This window comes from Equus caballus, chromosome 2 (genome assembly GCF_041296265.1).
Source record: "Equus caballus isolate H_3958 breed thoroughbred chromosome 2, TB-T2T, whole genome shotgun sequence".
NCBI classification, from domain to species: Eukaryota; Metazoa; Chordata; class Mammalia; order Perissodactyla; family Equidae; genus Equus; species Equus caballus.
The window spans coordinates 118,766,334-118,781,611 of record NC_091685.1 but is presented as its reverse complement, the minus strand read 5'-3'; the positions used below and the strand labels follow the sequence as shown (position 1 = coordinate 118,781,611).

General features: G+C 40.2%; 1 protein-coding gene and 1 long non-coding RNA gene across 51 annotated transcripts in view; one reads left to right on the top strand and one right to left on the bottom strand.

Annotated features, from left to right (window-relative positions):
- The first annotated feature begins 1,853 nt into the window (after nt 1–1,853).
- LOC138923099 (uncharacterized) overlaps nt 1,854–15,278 on the top strand; it is a 42,460-nt gene continuing 29,035 nt past the window's right edge. The window contains exon 1 of the long non-coding RNA XR_011436299.1: nt 1,854–1,960. This is a non-coding gene — a long non-coding RNA (uncharacterized lncRNA). The remainder of the gene's footprint in view (nt 1,961–15,278) is intronic.
- CAMK2D (calcium/calmodulin dependent protein kinase II delta) overlaps nt 4,489–15,278 on the bottom strand; it is a 292,611-nt gene continuing 281,821 nt past the window's right edge. For 22 of the 50 annotated variants that reach the window (XM_014737894.3, XM_023636665.2, XM_014737893.3 and 19 more), the window contains 4 exons: nt 11,638–11,732; nt 9,482–9,710; nt 7,868–7,963; nt 4,489–6,518 (listed from right to left, as the gene is read on the bottom strand). In XM_014737894.3, coding sequence (XP_014593380.1) covers nt 7,897–7,963; nt 9,482–9,710; nt 11,638–11,732 — 391 coding nt within the window. In that variant the 3' untranslated portion in view covers nt 4,489–6,518; nt 7,868–7,896. Of the gene's footprint in view, nt 6,519–7,867; nt 7,964–9,437; nt 9,711–11,637; nt 11,733–15,278 lie in introns of all 50 variants that reach the window. The other 28 variants (XM_070259745.1, XM_070259724.1, XM_070259725.1 and 25 more) reach the window with 2 other exon arrangements.

Below are 15,278 nucleotides of genomic sequence, written 5' to 3'. Positions count from 1 at the left end.
TTAAACTACAGTAGAATTTTTTTTTCAAGTAATTATGATGTAGGCAATTTACAGCCCTTGGGATTTCTCTGAGGCAACTCATATATGGGCTGGGAGCCGCAGATTTTTTAACTCTAAAAGAGGAGAGCGATTAATTAATTTATTCATTCAACTACAAGTATTTATTAAGCACCTACTGTGTTCCAGACTCTGTTCTAGGGGCTTGGAATACGCCAGTGAACAAAAGAGACAAAAATCCCTGCCCTCATGAGATACATAAAATGAGGAAAACAATGTTAAACAGTAAGTGCTAAGGGGAAAAACATCAGGGAAGGAGGATATGAAGGGCCTGGTGGGAGAATTAAGTGTGAAGTCTTGGATAAGATGGCCAGGGAAGGCTTTACTGAGAAGATGACTTAATTTTGTAAAGAAATAGCAAAGTGAGGGAGATAGCTACTTGGATCTCTGAGGAAGAGTATTTCAGGCCCAGTAACCAGCAAGTGCAAAGGTCCTGAGGTGGGAGCCCTCCTAGCACGTTCACAGAAGGATGAGCGAGAAAGGTAATGGGGAACCCTATCAGCTAGGGCCTCTAAGGACTTTGGTCTCTACTCCGAGTGATCAGGGAAACTATTGGAGGGTTTTGTGCAGAGAAGTGACATGCTTTGACTTATATTTTAACCAGCTCATTCTAGATGCTGCATTGAGAGTAAACAGAAGAGAGACAAGAGCAGAAGCCAAGAGACCAGTTAAGGGGCTATTCCAATAGTACAGAGAACACGATGGTGACTTGACTCAAGGGAGGTAGCAGAGGGCATGGTAAGCACTGGTCACATTCTGGTTATATTTTGGAGGCACAGGTGACAGAATTTCCAAGAGGAAGAGAGGAATTAAGAAAGACGCCAAGATTTCTGGCCTGATCAAAGGAAGAACTGAGTGTCCAATTCTTGAGGTATGGGAAGACCTGTGAGGGGAGCAGGTTTTGACACAGACTAGCAAGAGCTCAGTTTTGGACACTTGGAGATGCCTACAGATCTACTAGGCCGATTTCAAGCAGGCAGTTCCAGCTACGTGAGTGGAGCTCAGGAGAGCGATCCAGGCTGGAGATACATATTTGAGAGTAAAATAATTTCAAGCCATTGAGATTGGATGCAACCATCCTGGGAGTGAGGGAAGACAGAAAAAAGAAGAGTTCCAAAATGTAAAAGCCAGGTTGATGAAAAGGGACCAGCTGGAGATTGGAAAGGAGCATCTAGAACGGTAGGAAGAAAATCAGGCAAATGTCTTGTCTGAAAGACAAGAGAAGAACGTGCTTCAAGATTGCGACAGTGAACAGCTGTGTCAAAGGCTGCTGAGAGAGCAAGTAGTAAAATGAAGACTGAAAGCTGATTCTTGGAATTAACAACATGGTGGGCACCGGTGACTTTGGAAAGAACTGTTCTGTGGAGTGGTAAAGGCAGTTGTTGTGGGTTTTAGAGAAATGCGAGGAGAGAAAGCGCGAGCAGCAAGAGCAGGCAGCCCTTTCAAGGAGTCTGGCTGTAGAGGAAAGACATGGGGCGTTGGTGGGGCTATCCAGTACAGAGGAAATGATTTATGAGACAGGGTGAGGTGGGACAGGTGCTAGAGCAATACCTGTGAGTAGGTGTGAGTGGGATGTGTTGGCCTTTGCCAGGCGTGTGAAGTATTCATCCACAGCAAGGGCGAGAAGGCAGGGTGCATAGACAGAGGCAGAGATCGCTTCAGTTCTTGTGAAGTCAGAAGGAAGGTCCTCAGCTGAGTGAAGATGGGGGAAGTGCTGGAGGTGGAGGAAAGTCTAGTCTGCACTATGGTGGAGAGGAGGAGGGAATACATCAGGGAAATATGGTTCCTGGGCAGCTGTCAGGACCCCTGCGAGCACGTGAACTGAGCGTGGCCCGCAGGGACACCTGTGCGCGGGGGGCGTGGACCCCGGAGAGGCGCTGTGCCAGTGCGTGCGGATTTCAAGGTGAGCGAGAAAGGGGTAAGCGCAGGGCGGTTGAGTTCTAACAGCTTCAAAAAGAGCTTATTCAGATTAAACCCAGACTCCTTTATGTGTTAGCAACCGAGTCAGGCCTTGGTGGCCTTGTGGTAAATCACCCTCCTCCGCAAAGCAGTTTCTGAACACCTGGGTATAGACAGAACGTTGCTGGATTTGAATAAATAGTTCACAGTTGATCCTGCGCGGCCTGTATAAACCTAGCAGTAAAAATATCGGACCCTTCTTGGCCATTCAGGACTTTGAGAATGGGATAAAATAAAGTCGTTTTACTTGAAAATAGCAGCTGATCTTCCTTTAAGAAATCAAATAGTACCTCAGAAAAATTTTGTGCTTTGTGTTCATTTCAATTTTCTTGTTAAAATGAAGTCAAAATAATTCTGGGTACTTTAGCTGGAGAGGCCTAACAGAAAGACGACTGCTCAAGAAGTATGGTTTAGGGATGCTGGGAGCACTCCTGCAAACCAAATGCCCAACCTGGGCACTGAGGCCTGAGGAGCCCACAGAGGTGCTCCCTGACTTTAAGAAAAAGGTCAAAACTCCATGGTCCACAGGAGCCGGCAGCAAACGCAAAGGAGGGCGGCATTTGTGGGTGGGAGGGTGTATGGCAGAGCACCCTCTCCGCTAAAAGAGGCATCGGCTTCCCTGTCTGTTGCCATAGTGAACACAGATCCAGTGTGGCAGGATCTTATAATTTTTCAAATGAATTAAGCCAGAAATCATGACTTCTATATAAAATATCTAATTTGAAAATGTTGGCAACATTAATACAAAGGATAAAAACATTCCTCATGTTTTTCTTCTACCAGAAATTTCAGTTCTTCTACCAGAAATTTCTGACTTCTGTTGTAAAGCAGTAAAAGGCTTTAAAATGCAAATCCTTGCACGGTGAGATTAATACTTCATCTCGTCAATATTTCCTGCGAGACTCTCCGGGAGACAATTCAGCTTGCCTTTGAGAATTGGTTTTGTTTGATGAGGCGGGAATCCTGTGAGAACTCGGGGCTGCTGTCTCAGGCGCCGGTTCATGACGGGTTATTGCTCAGATCACCGACACGAGGTCTAGAATGCTGATGTGCATTATAATCTTTTTATGTATTCTTTTATTTTCACAAGAGAGACCAGGAAAACAGTGGAACGTTTGGACAAGTCAGTAGAATTTTATTTAATGACTTCACTCAAAGGTTGTGCTTTCTGTTTTCTCTTACAATAGATATAATTCTTTTATTTATACAGAGATTCAAAATTTCAGTTAAGATTAAGATTCCTCGAGAATTTTCCTAGAATATACTGATCTACTCCATCTCATTTTCCCTACTTTTGGCTAGATGACTACCTCATTATTTCTCATCTCCCTGCTGAGACATTTGAATCTGAGTATATCCTCGGCAATATCAGTAAACCTACGTAAATAGAGCAGCTCACAGCAAAACAGGAGTTATTCACTCCCCTGAGGAAGGAATAATAATAACAATGGGGGTATTAATATTAGTGATTAGAGCCATTACAGCTGCTACCATTGAATATTATCTACCAAATATGATTCTAGGCACTCTGTATCCCTTACGTCTTATCCTCACAATATCCTTAGTAGTTGGTATGTTTTTTTCTCCTTTTACAAATATGGAAACTAAGTTTCAGAGGGAAGAGGCAACTCGGTCGGAGTGCCACAGATAACAGCAACAGAGCCAAACATTAAACCCAGGTATCTGATTACGTCTTGAGGTTCCACTTATGGTTTGGCCACAGTTCGACAACATACAACTTCTCCCTTCCTGGCCCTTTCGTGGGTTTTGGGATACAAATCCACAGTTCTTGCCTAGAGAAGCGTTATACTCCAGTAAAGGAGACACAACTAAAGATGCATTTTCAAAACAGTGTGGCTGGTGGGAAAGGTAAACACAAACTACTATGCCAGTGTTGAGAGCGTGCGCGTGCGCAAGCTTCGAGCGTGGTCTAGGAAGGTTTGCCGGACGGGATGAGGGTCTGTGCTGAATTTTAAGGAATGAGTAAGAATTAGGTCGAAGAAGCAGGGGGAGAATATTCTGGGTGAGAAATAGAAACAGCTGTGAGGTGCTTTTAGTAAACTGGAAGAAGTTGAGTGCTTTTGCACACTCAAGTGCGAGACGAGGAGCAGGAGATGAGGTGCTTGCCTGTATACTAGAGATGCTAACACTGAGGTGTTATATGGTCAGCCCTGGGAGGGATGGATTGGAGAGCACATTTAGAAACTTTTAGGACTCTTGTTTTTAACTACTTTGTTCTCAGAAAAATTTTCCAAGGAGAGACCATTTATTTTGTGCATACAGTACATTAACTTGCCATTATCACCATGTACATTCTTAAAAGGAAGCACAGTTCAATAACTTCACCTTACGTCAAAGGTAAATCGTTAGTACTAATGAGACCAAAGGAGGACAGACAGCCATTGGCACTGGCCAGCATCATGCATGCATAAATATGGTACCTCTTCTTAAGAAATAAAGATGGACACACTGTCAGCAGAAATCACAAATTTATTAACTCTTAAATATATCAATCAGTCATTTACCATTATGGCAAGAAATATATACAGTGTCCCATGGTAAACTGCAGTGTTTCAAAATGACAGAAGATAATGTGTAATTCAGTTGTGGTGGAGAGAACAAATCACAATTTCCTCACGTCTTAGTGCGGAAGACAAACTTGATCTACGTTAATAATTCAACATCACATGCTAAGTTAAAAGTGTAAAAAAAAACCACTCTATACCTATTTTTTTAAAATACATGTATGCCACGTATAGCCGCTTCACAAAAAGGTAAAAGAAATTAAAAAGGGAAAAATGAGGCCATTACTTTTTCACAGATCTCATTGGCAGGATAACATGGCTCAATACATTTACTGTATATATTTATTTTAAATATATATTGTCTTAAATCGTATAATAATTATCAGAAAAGCTTCAATCCATCTACCATACATCCACTAGCAACAATATCTAAGGTGATTAGTCATGAACACAGAAAGGTGAAATGAGAGAAAAGAGGGAGGGTACTTTTTGTCGTTTTTGTCATTTGCTTCGGCTTTAAAAACAGGCTTCTGAGGATGGTGGGTTACCATTGTTAAAAGAACGCTGAGGAAGCTACCATGCACTAGAAAGCATTTCAGGGAGAAGCCGCCTCACAGCGGCTGAACCAACAAAGGAGAAATGAGGAGGACTAGAAAACCGGCACAATTCCCTTTTCTTTTTCTTTAAACTGGAAAATCCTCACTTCTCGCAGGAAGATAATGTTACTCTGATGCAAGAGGGAAGCTAAAAAAGCACAAGTCACAGAGATCAAGATCAAAACACTTGTGAGAAAGGAAAACACTTGCAGGCCTCTCTAACTTCAGAAAACCAGCCCGTGACGGCGCAGGAGGGCCCATTGGATGAGGCAGAAAGAAGAGCGTCTGCACAAAATCCTGCTCTGCGACCATCGGGGCTTCTCCCGGCCATCTCGCCCCAGTCAGGAGACATGCTGCGGGTGCAGTAGGAACCGACCTGCCTTTTCATAAGTTTAAACAATTCTAATACCTCCAACATAAGTTAGGATCCCTATGTCCAAGCTGGAGCCTAAACCGAATTGAAAATGTTTCAATCTTCTTGACAACTTTTTGTGGGCCCTGAAGATGATCAAAAGTGCTAGTTTAGCTACCTCCAAAAGGCCTCAATTTCTATTTTACCTTCGTTATGTAAATTTCACTTTTTTCTCACAAACTAACAGGAAAAAATAAAAAAGGAAGCAAACAAAAGGAACAGAGAGATGGGATAAAATGAAGAAAACATCACAGATCTGAGAAAGGAACAAAAAATTCAATTCAGCGAATTCACCAGAACAGTGCGAGTATACCTTAAAGTGATCAAACTCGTAAATGATGGGAATTTTTCCAGTTTACACAGTTTGACCCAAAACAACAAGACTTTAGAGGGGAGCAAACTCCCTGACCCTCACTTCCACATTCATAAGTGATTTTGCTCACATATCCCACATTAATTGTTAAACAGCAACGAAACTTTCAGTGAAAAATCATCCATTTCAACCAGGATCACACCAGAAAAATGAAGGTATTTTTTTTTTTTTTTTACCTTTTTTGTTAAACAAACAAGCCAAAACAGATTAACAGCAAAGAGTTTTTAAAAATTTACATTTCTCTTACAAACTGTCATTCAGAGAACAATAATGTTGAAGTCTGTTACGTCTTGGCATAAACAGAGAAACTTGATGAATAGGTTGTACTTGGAATAGTGTGGAATTTTTTTCTGACCTCCCCCTATTGTTTGCCAACAGTAATTTAAGTTTGCATGGAACATCCCCATGGTTGGAGTGTAAACAATGTATAGGAAGGAATATATGACTAGATGGTGCATCACATATGCATTACACGTAGGACCTTCACAACTTCATGCACTCAGAAACATGCATGAAGAGGAGGAGAGGACGGCCCGGGGTCACCATCCAGGTGCCTTGAGAACAGAGAACGCAGAAGTGGCACTGTTGATATTTAGCTGAAAGGAGAAAGAAGGAGGGAGAAATAAATTATACTGTTTTACAAAATATCGTCAAATTGCTTTGCCAAAGATCAGACCAGGCTATGATTTATAACTCAGCTAAATAACAGACTGAAAATACCATGTATAAGAGATCTTCACTTGTGATCATTAAAAGATAAAATACACAAGGCTAAAGAGAAAATATTAAAATAGAAAAGTGGTATTATTTATCTGTCAATTTGTCCACATAGAGCTCAGGCAAAAATAAAGAGACAGGGACCCAGGCTTCAATCACATTATTAAACCTAGGTACAGTCGTCCCTCGGTATCTGTGCGGGATTGGTTTTAGAAGCCCTGCGGACACCAACACCCACTGATGCTCAAGCACCTTAGTCAGCCCTCTGTATCTGTGGAGGTGAAACCCGCGGATAGGCAGGGCTGGCTGCATACATTTGAAGCATTCATGTTTAACTAGACAGACTAATAAATGAATAGTAGCATTCAAACGAAATAGACTAAAAGTTTAAGTTCATCCTTAGTTTCTGACGTTATTAGACTCCTTGGGAAATCAAATCTAGAAGTCAATTTAACAAGGAATTTAGCCTCAAAAGTAGGGAAAACATGATTACTCTTATTTAATTGGAGATCTTGTTTCTTTAAACCAACAGCTTGCAGCACTATTTCTTAAAAGCTCTGATCAAGGGTCAGTGTTTTGAGTGGGGAAAATATTCACAACAGGTCCACACATATCTGAATCCTTCTCACACAAGCTAAGAAACAAATCTTAAAAACAACACAAGCATGAATTTAATTACAGTCAACTTTCAATTATCCTCTGGAATTACTCACTTCGTGAGTTTTAAATTTCAGCTTGACTTCCTCCTGTGGCCTGTCCTCATGGTCAAATACCATTACACTCAGTCAGCCAAGGCAAATTGATTTACATGCTAATCTTAGCCAAGTGCGTCACAGGATTGCAACCTCTTGAAAGACAGTAAGACACCAAAGGATCCCAGAGCTTGATATAAATTAGGTCTGGATAATTGAGAGTTGTCTGAATTGACCCAGATATAATGGACTTTTGATGTGAGAACTCCAGGATATTCTAAAATGCTGCAATCCATATGCTGAAGCCAGGCTCTTCTCAGCGCTTATTACCTTTCAAATAAGGGTTATGCTTCAAAATGGTGCCAAACATTAGACTCAAGAGCTCATGCAAAAATGCTATGAATTTTCAAAGACCTTTTATGGTTTCCGTTGAGTATAATGCAAGAGAAAACATCCTCAAAGGGAAGAAAAACAGCCATGCAGCTTTTCATTTATTCGCTCCAATCGCAAAGTATCAGGAGCAGGATGTTACTTACAAGCCCCATCTGTGAATGGTTTTCAGGCCTTAGATGTTTTGCCACAAAGAGGTGCTTCCTGAGAGGTTGTCTTTCCCATTTGGAATACAGGGGGGCCTATTAAGAGAAGCCCCATTTAAGCCCCTTGGCATAAAATGAAGTTTTCTTAAATAGGCTCTATCCCATAAACTCATCAGGGAATTGCAGAAAAACCTAACCCTCTAGTACTGTATGAATGTAATTCCTTCTGTGTTAACTGGCAATTTGTGCTGGACCTCTTTGGGGTAAAAAACACACAAACACACAAAATGGATGTCTTCGTTATTGTTATATTCCTTTTGTCTTTCTCTTAATTACACACCTACTGTTTTTAGAACGGATTCCAACTTATCTCGTTTTCTTCTTTGTTGACCCACTTTTTACAAATCCAACAGTGATATATAATTATTAAGGCTATAAGAAGGCCTTTGAAAACCACTGTGGTACGTTATTAAACTAAGAAATTTTGAAGAAGTCTCTGGAGTGAGTTGAATGGCTGTTTGTATGAACTTGACTCCCCATCCTCCACCCCCAAATATTAACAAGTGATCCTGGTGAGAGACTGTGGAATGAGATCAGCAGTGGGCCAAACTTCTCCTGAGTCTAAACTCTCCCTCTTGATTTCAACTCACCCCACTGCACTGACGCAGGCTTATTTCCCACTATTCTCCTTTACTCCAGTTGGACCCAGCCTTTGTTACCCATAATCCTCTACCCCATGAAGCTAACATCCTGACAGACACTGCTTTTCTTCATGAGGTTCCCTGAGCTTGGACTATCTTCCCTTTGTTCTCTGTTTCCAAATTCCACTCATCATTTAAGACCTTGTCCACCATTGTCTTCTACACAAAGTATCCTTCTAAACTGTTCTAAACAGTTTGCACGTTAGTCGTTCATTCCATTACTCTCAAGTTGGTTATGAACTTTGTTAGATAATTTTTTCTTTGGTATTGGGAATAAGTTTCTTTCTAAACTAGAATACAAGTTCCCTGGGGAGAAGGTCTTTTATCTTCAGTTTTACCTGGTGCAAGTTAAGCTCCTGAGGGATGTGCAGGAACTAGCTACTTATCGACTGGAAGAGCATCACGGCCTCTGAGGGACAGTAGTGTGGGGAGAAAGACACTGAGACCCCTGACACCTGCTTTAAATGCTGTATTTTATAAATTTCTCCTAATATCTGTGACTGAGCCCCAGAGATAACCTATGAAAGGAAGCTCCTGATATTACACTGGCCATTTTAGAAACTCTTCCCACATCCCCTTCCTCTGCCAATAGCGACATTAAAGTCACAAATAGTTTGCCTTATTACATGAATTCCCCCTGATTTAACCCTAAGAAAATAGCTTGATAGGGTATCCTCGAGTTCCTACCTAAAACTATTGTGTACTGCTCCAGGGCAAGGTCCAAACCACAAATGGCCGACCTGATTGATCTTTCCAGAGAATTACAGACTTTTTCTCATGAAACATTTATTCCCACCAATGTAACTGACCACTAGCATTAAATAACATATGCCATGCTTTTAACAGTGGAATAAGAAAAAGACGCTGACCATGGGTATATTAACAAAGAAGCTGACAGCCTGGAAATATTTACTTGATGGGTACTGTTGGCGACCCTGAGCGATGAAAATGAACATTCTGCCACTTTCCATCTCGGCGGTGCCACACACGTGTCTCTTCTGATTGCATTGTCTTTGGCATTCCGCTGCCATCCATGTACTGTGTGAGCCTGATGTATGCTATGCAGGCAGCATCATCGCCTACCAGATGTACATGGGGGTTCAGGATAATAGTGTGGATTGGTTTGTTGCTTTTGGACAAAGCTGAAAGAGAACAACATGAAAACCAGAATTTAATTTCTATGTAAAGTAGATGAAAACCAGCAATAACTTCAATTGGGACCAACGGATGGAATGCCATTCATTCATTCATTCATTCAACTACTACTCAGTTGCACTAATTGAGTGCCTGGTACTGTGCAAAGTATGAAGGAAAAGAGAGCAAAAGTAGATACAGTCATTATTTTCTTTGATTCCCTTGGTAGACAATTTGAAAACGTTGAGGGCAAAAGCTGGAGAGATCTATTTATTTATAATGGGAAGTGGTTAGAAACAAAAGCTATAATGTGAACAGAGATGGAGGAGGCCTGGCCCAGGTGCGCAAAGCAGTTCCTGTCTTTCCAGTGAACAAACCACTGGGGCAGTTGACAGGCTAACCTGTGGCCTTATTCGTTTTTGTTAGTTGGTGAAGTTCATGGGACAAGGAAAATACATCAAGTATCAAGCATGGAGATTGCTATCTTCAAAAAAGGCTAGCCAAGACATGAATTTGTTTCTCCATCTCATCCTGGGACTCCTTTCCTTAGTAGAGCCCATTCCACGATAGTCCAGCTGTGGTCATCCAGTAAAAATCCCAAACTTGGTGTTGGCATGTCGCCTGATCTGCTAGTTCTTTCCTTTGAGTGAGCAGCCCTCGCTAGGTTCAGCCTTCGGTGTTTTGACAATACCTACTTATTCTAATTATTCAGTGACTAAGAGATATGAAGAATTAGTTCACATGACTGATCGGTGATGATACTCTCTTAGATCACTAAAACAGGTTGAACTGTTTTACCTGTTATCCAAAAAATGCTTCCCATTCTCAGAATAGATCTGCATAAATTACTCAGTGCTGGAGTCAGATAAAATAGCACACTGCATCATGAAGAATATGTATTTATGGAACATAATGATGTACAGCGTTATGTTGAAGTAAGTTAAAATATTAATTGGGTTAATTCTTTTACTAGAGATGAGATGGTGTCAACTGAGAGTAAAATGAAGGAAACACTATGAAATGCTGTCAATCAGAGTGCTGGAATGCAGAGAATATGAGAACATTTACTGAAGCTTTGTTAAGGCCAATTTACCACATAATTATCTTTGTTTGCTTGCAAATGTCTAGTGCATATGAGAAAAAGTGACTCATTAAACATATCTTAAGTTAAAAATCCATGCCAAGGCACAACATTCTTGTCAATGCTTGTAATTACTGAAGTGAGCTTGATGGTCCTAATCATTACTGCAACTCCTCTCATTCATCAAGGTCTTGCTGCAAAAGGTGAATTCACTCTGTGCATCGTGCAAACGAAACACGGTACCTAATGTCTTTAGTGCATGGAAAAGGAGAAGGATACAAGGAATTGCAGGTTTATACTTTTCTTGACGACCTGGAGGGCTTCTGCAGGAGTTTCTTTTGTCACTGTCTCGGAAATATGGCTGTTTCTTCTCTGACAACTAAAATTCTTGTAATCTGAACTATTTATTTGATTACTCATCTTCAGTTACATTTTACTTTGAAAGTGTGCACTAAACATGCTTGAAAGCACTTCTCTGTGTCAAATATTCCAGCATGCTGTGGTTTATTTTTTCATACGTAAGCAGTGTTTTATGAAAACTTGAAATAATTCAACATATTTCTTGGTAACTCATTTTGCAGCTTATATCATACATTTACTTGGACTTATATGGGGTATATTCAATCAATATTACTTCTAATAAAAAAATCAGATATTTTTCAAAACACACCAAAACTTTTAAGCCTGTCATAATTATTTTTTAAGTTTCAAATACAAAAAACTTTTATGATATAAAATGCTGGACTAAGGTAAAAATTCTCATTGCAGAAGAGAGCCAAAGAACCTGAAAATTGGGGGGAGAAATTTAAAGAGAAGTTGGAAAAGGCATGTTATTAAATGTAGAATAAACGAACCATTTTCAAAGTAGAAGCGATGAAAGTCCATCCCTTCCACTAAATTACCCAGAGCTTCAGGTTCAAAAGCAGTGAGGCCTGGGTCACAGATTTTTCTGTAGGAAAAAAATAATGAAAACAACCAATAAACGAGTTAATGTATCTGCAGTTTCACACACATCCATTCTTATTTATCAAACAGTCAGTGAAAGAAAGTGTCTCTAAAAACCACTAAAAATATAAAATTTCTATCACAGGCCTTGGCAAGGTGGGTTGAGGAACAGACTCTAAACAAGCATTCTGCAGAGAACTCTGATGCGGTCAAGATGCTACAACCAGTTCCAGCAGACAATAGCCTACACCACTTTAAAATTTCTACTTTTTTAATTGCAACGTGAATTTTATTCTCTCGACTTATGTTTATTAATTTTTAAATGTTCTCCCTGTCCTATAAAACCAACTTTGGCTCTGAAATTAAGGACTTCTGGAATAATTTTTGACACCTTCTACATTCCTGTCCAACATCTACATTGCTGATTTGACGGCAGGTGTGACATCCTGCACTTCCTGGCGATGTGGACTTCTTTTAAAATAGAATTAATGAGAGGTTCAAATGCACATGTTAGTTTTCTTTTTAATACTAGACATGAAATTTAACAAAGAGCTACACCATTTTAAATATTCAGAGAAAGCAAATGGGCTTCCTTTGGAGAAATTTACTCATTCCACAAAGAACTGTTAAACATCTACTGTGTGGCAGATAGTCTCTGAAACAATTATCACACAACAATTAATACTAGAACAGAAACAAACACAAAGTGCTTAGAAACCAGATGACTTATACATGGGACTGTTTGTTAACATGAGGTGGCTACATCTAATTTTATATGGAAATTCCCCATTTGGGAGGCCAATCATTCAACAGAAATGCAGGTTCAGGAACCTGACTCACTGTGGTTCTTGCAAGTAGTCTTCACAGAATGTGGAATTGATGTTTTTTAAAGGACACTTCTAAAATAGAAAATACTTTTAAAATAAAATCACAGTGGTTATTCTTTGTGGTAAAGAAAGCCGTAAAGGCGGGGTGGGGTGGGGAGTGGGGAGGAATTTCACACTTTGCCTCAGACTTCCCGGTGGGCAGGTACTTTCAAGCTCAAAGTCAAATACATAGAATCTTTCAAAGGAGCAAAATGAGAAGAACAGCATTCCTATGGTAACAAGAATCTGTTCTTCCAGGGGCTATTTCTTCCTTGATAAATATGACGTTTGGTTGTCAGCACTGGTAAATCAAAATTTTTTCCTTCCTTCTATCAGGCAGTTTTACTTATATTAGGTGATTTTACTGCCTTCAAAGCACTCGAGAATCAATGTCCTAGAATGAATCTTTTTACCCAACCATCAAAAGAGTCAACAGATCTTAAAACCTGTTAATCTGTCCTCTCTTTCCCTTCCTCTCTTGTCTGTACGTATGTACATATGTCTCTCTCTCCTCTAACAGGCTTGGGTTAATAAAAGATTCACAAAGCTGCCACTTAACCTTGGCGCTCAGAACAGGTGGTCTAAGGACCAGCTGACAGAGCTGTACCAATACATTCAACCATCCCCAAAGCTCCCAATGGAAGGGCCTGTTGGATTATCCCTGGGCCTGAGTGTACAAAATGAGGCCAGATTACAGGCCTCTGTAAGCAAAGGAATTAGTGAATTCATGGGATTGCAAGGAATTGCATTATTTAAAATACCCTAAAAGCAGATTCTATGGCACAGAGTTCTAAACAACTGTTTAACAGCAAAGTGTTGTCTCTGACAACAGTGTTCTTTTAAATTCCATTTCTTACTATTTCCTTCATCCCAAGTATGCTTTATTAGGTCATGTCAAAGAACTGATGCACACAAATCCATACGCGTGTATGAGCAGGTTCTGTATATATTTGCACACACATTAATTTAGTTTATAAGAAGCAGTCCTGGATTTAATTTAGTTCTTACATTCAGTTACTGTCTTCCATAGTTTATATTTGGCTATTTGTAACTGATGATAAAGGTAATACCTACTTATTACATAAAACTTGAAAAGAAGTAGGAAGAAAACCTTACACATAATTTCATCTCCCAGAGGAACACCTTTTTTCCTTTTTTTCTAACAAATTTTCTTTTTTTTAAGATTGGCACCTGAGCTAACAACAGTTGCCCATCTGTTTTTTTCTTTTTTCTGTTTTTTCTTCCCAAATCTCCCCAATACATAGTTGTATATTTTAGTTGTGAGTCCTTCTAGTTGTGGCATATGGGACGCCGCCTCAGCATGGCCTGATGAGCAGTGCCATGTCTGCGCCCAGGATCCGAACCAGTGAAATCCTGGGCCGCCGAAGCGGAGTGCACGAGCTTAACCGCTAGGCCATGAGGCCAGCCCCATTTTTTCCTTTTTAAAACCAATTTGGCATTAATGCTTTTTCTCATGCAGTTGTAATAATTCTGTACACACACTTCTACATCCTGCTTTATCTTCAGTGAATACATCATAAGCATTTTGCCAGATCACTAGAAAGGTGGCAGGAGCATCCACTGTACCAAACACACCACAGATTGCTTAACAGTTACCATGATGTGGGGCATGTAAGTTGTTTCCAATTTTCCACTATTATGAATATGGCTTCAATAAATATCTTTGTTCATCATTTTTGTCCATGTTTTAGATTCCAAATCCATGCCCATGTTAAAGTTTTATAAGTAGAATTATAGGATAACAGTAATTTGAACCTTTATAAATGCTTTCTGGTGTATACAAAGTGTCCCCTAACCCCTGCCACCACCACCACCCTGAGTGTTTGCCTCACTGATGCTCCATCCAGTGGTGGAGGACAGTGGCTGTGGTCCCGCAGTCTTTGCCGCCTCTGGCTATCGGCAGCGTCTCCATCCCTGCCGATCGGATAGGCTGGAAGTCCTCCTGCCTTCACAGTGGCGTGCACCGAATGAGTGGGCGTGGACATGTGTTTATTAGTGTGTCATTTTTATTTCCTCTTTGCTAACAGTTCATGTCTTTTACCTATTCTTCTACTTCTCAATCTTATCCACTCGATATAAATGAATTTCTGACATGCTTTACAAATATTTTTCCATTTATCGTTTGCCTCTCAGTTTTCTTTTGGCTTTTTAAAAATTAAAGTATACAAGTTTTACCTATTTCGGTAGCCTAATCGTTTTATCCTCTCATTGTGATTACTTCCCTTGCTTTTAAACTTAGAAAGATCTTTCCAACCAGAGACTAGATTCAACCTCTTCTTTGCATTTAACTCTTTCATCCAAGACGACCTCACTTGTACTGCGTAATGGGGGCTGAGCAGGATTTTTATCTCTACCCGAAAAGCTAACTTATTGACCCACATATTTGTGCAATAAGCTTGCATGCCCTACTTATTTGAATGCTTTATTTTTGTTTGATTGAAGTGACTTCCTTTATGTGCCTATGATCCAGTAGTTTATAAACTTTAAATTGAGCATTAGAACCCTTTCTTCAAATAAAATTTTACCTAAGAGACAGACTCATAAAAGAGACGAGGAGGAAGCTGAGCTGTGCCGGCTAAGAGGGAGAAGGCTGCCTGAAGTCCTCCTCTCTCTCTCCGTCCCAGCACCTCTGCAGCACTGAGAGGAAAAACATTTCTTAAACC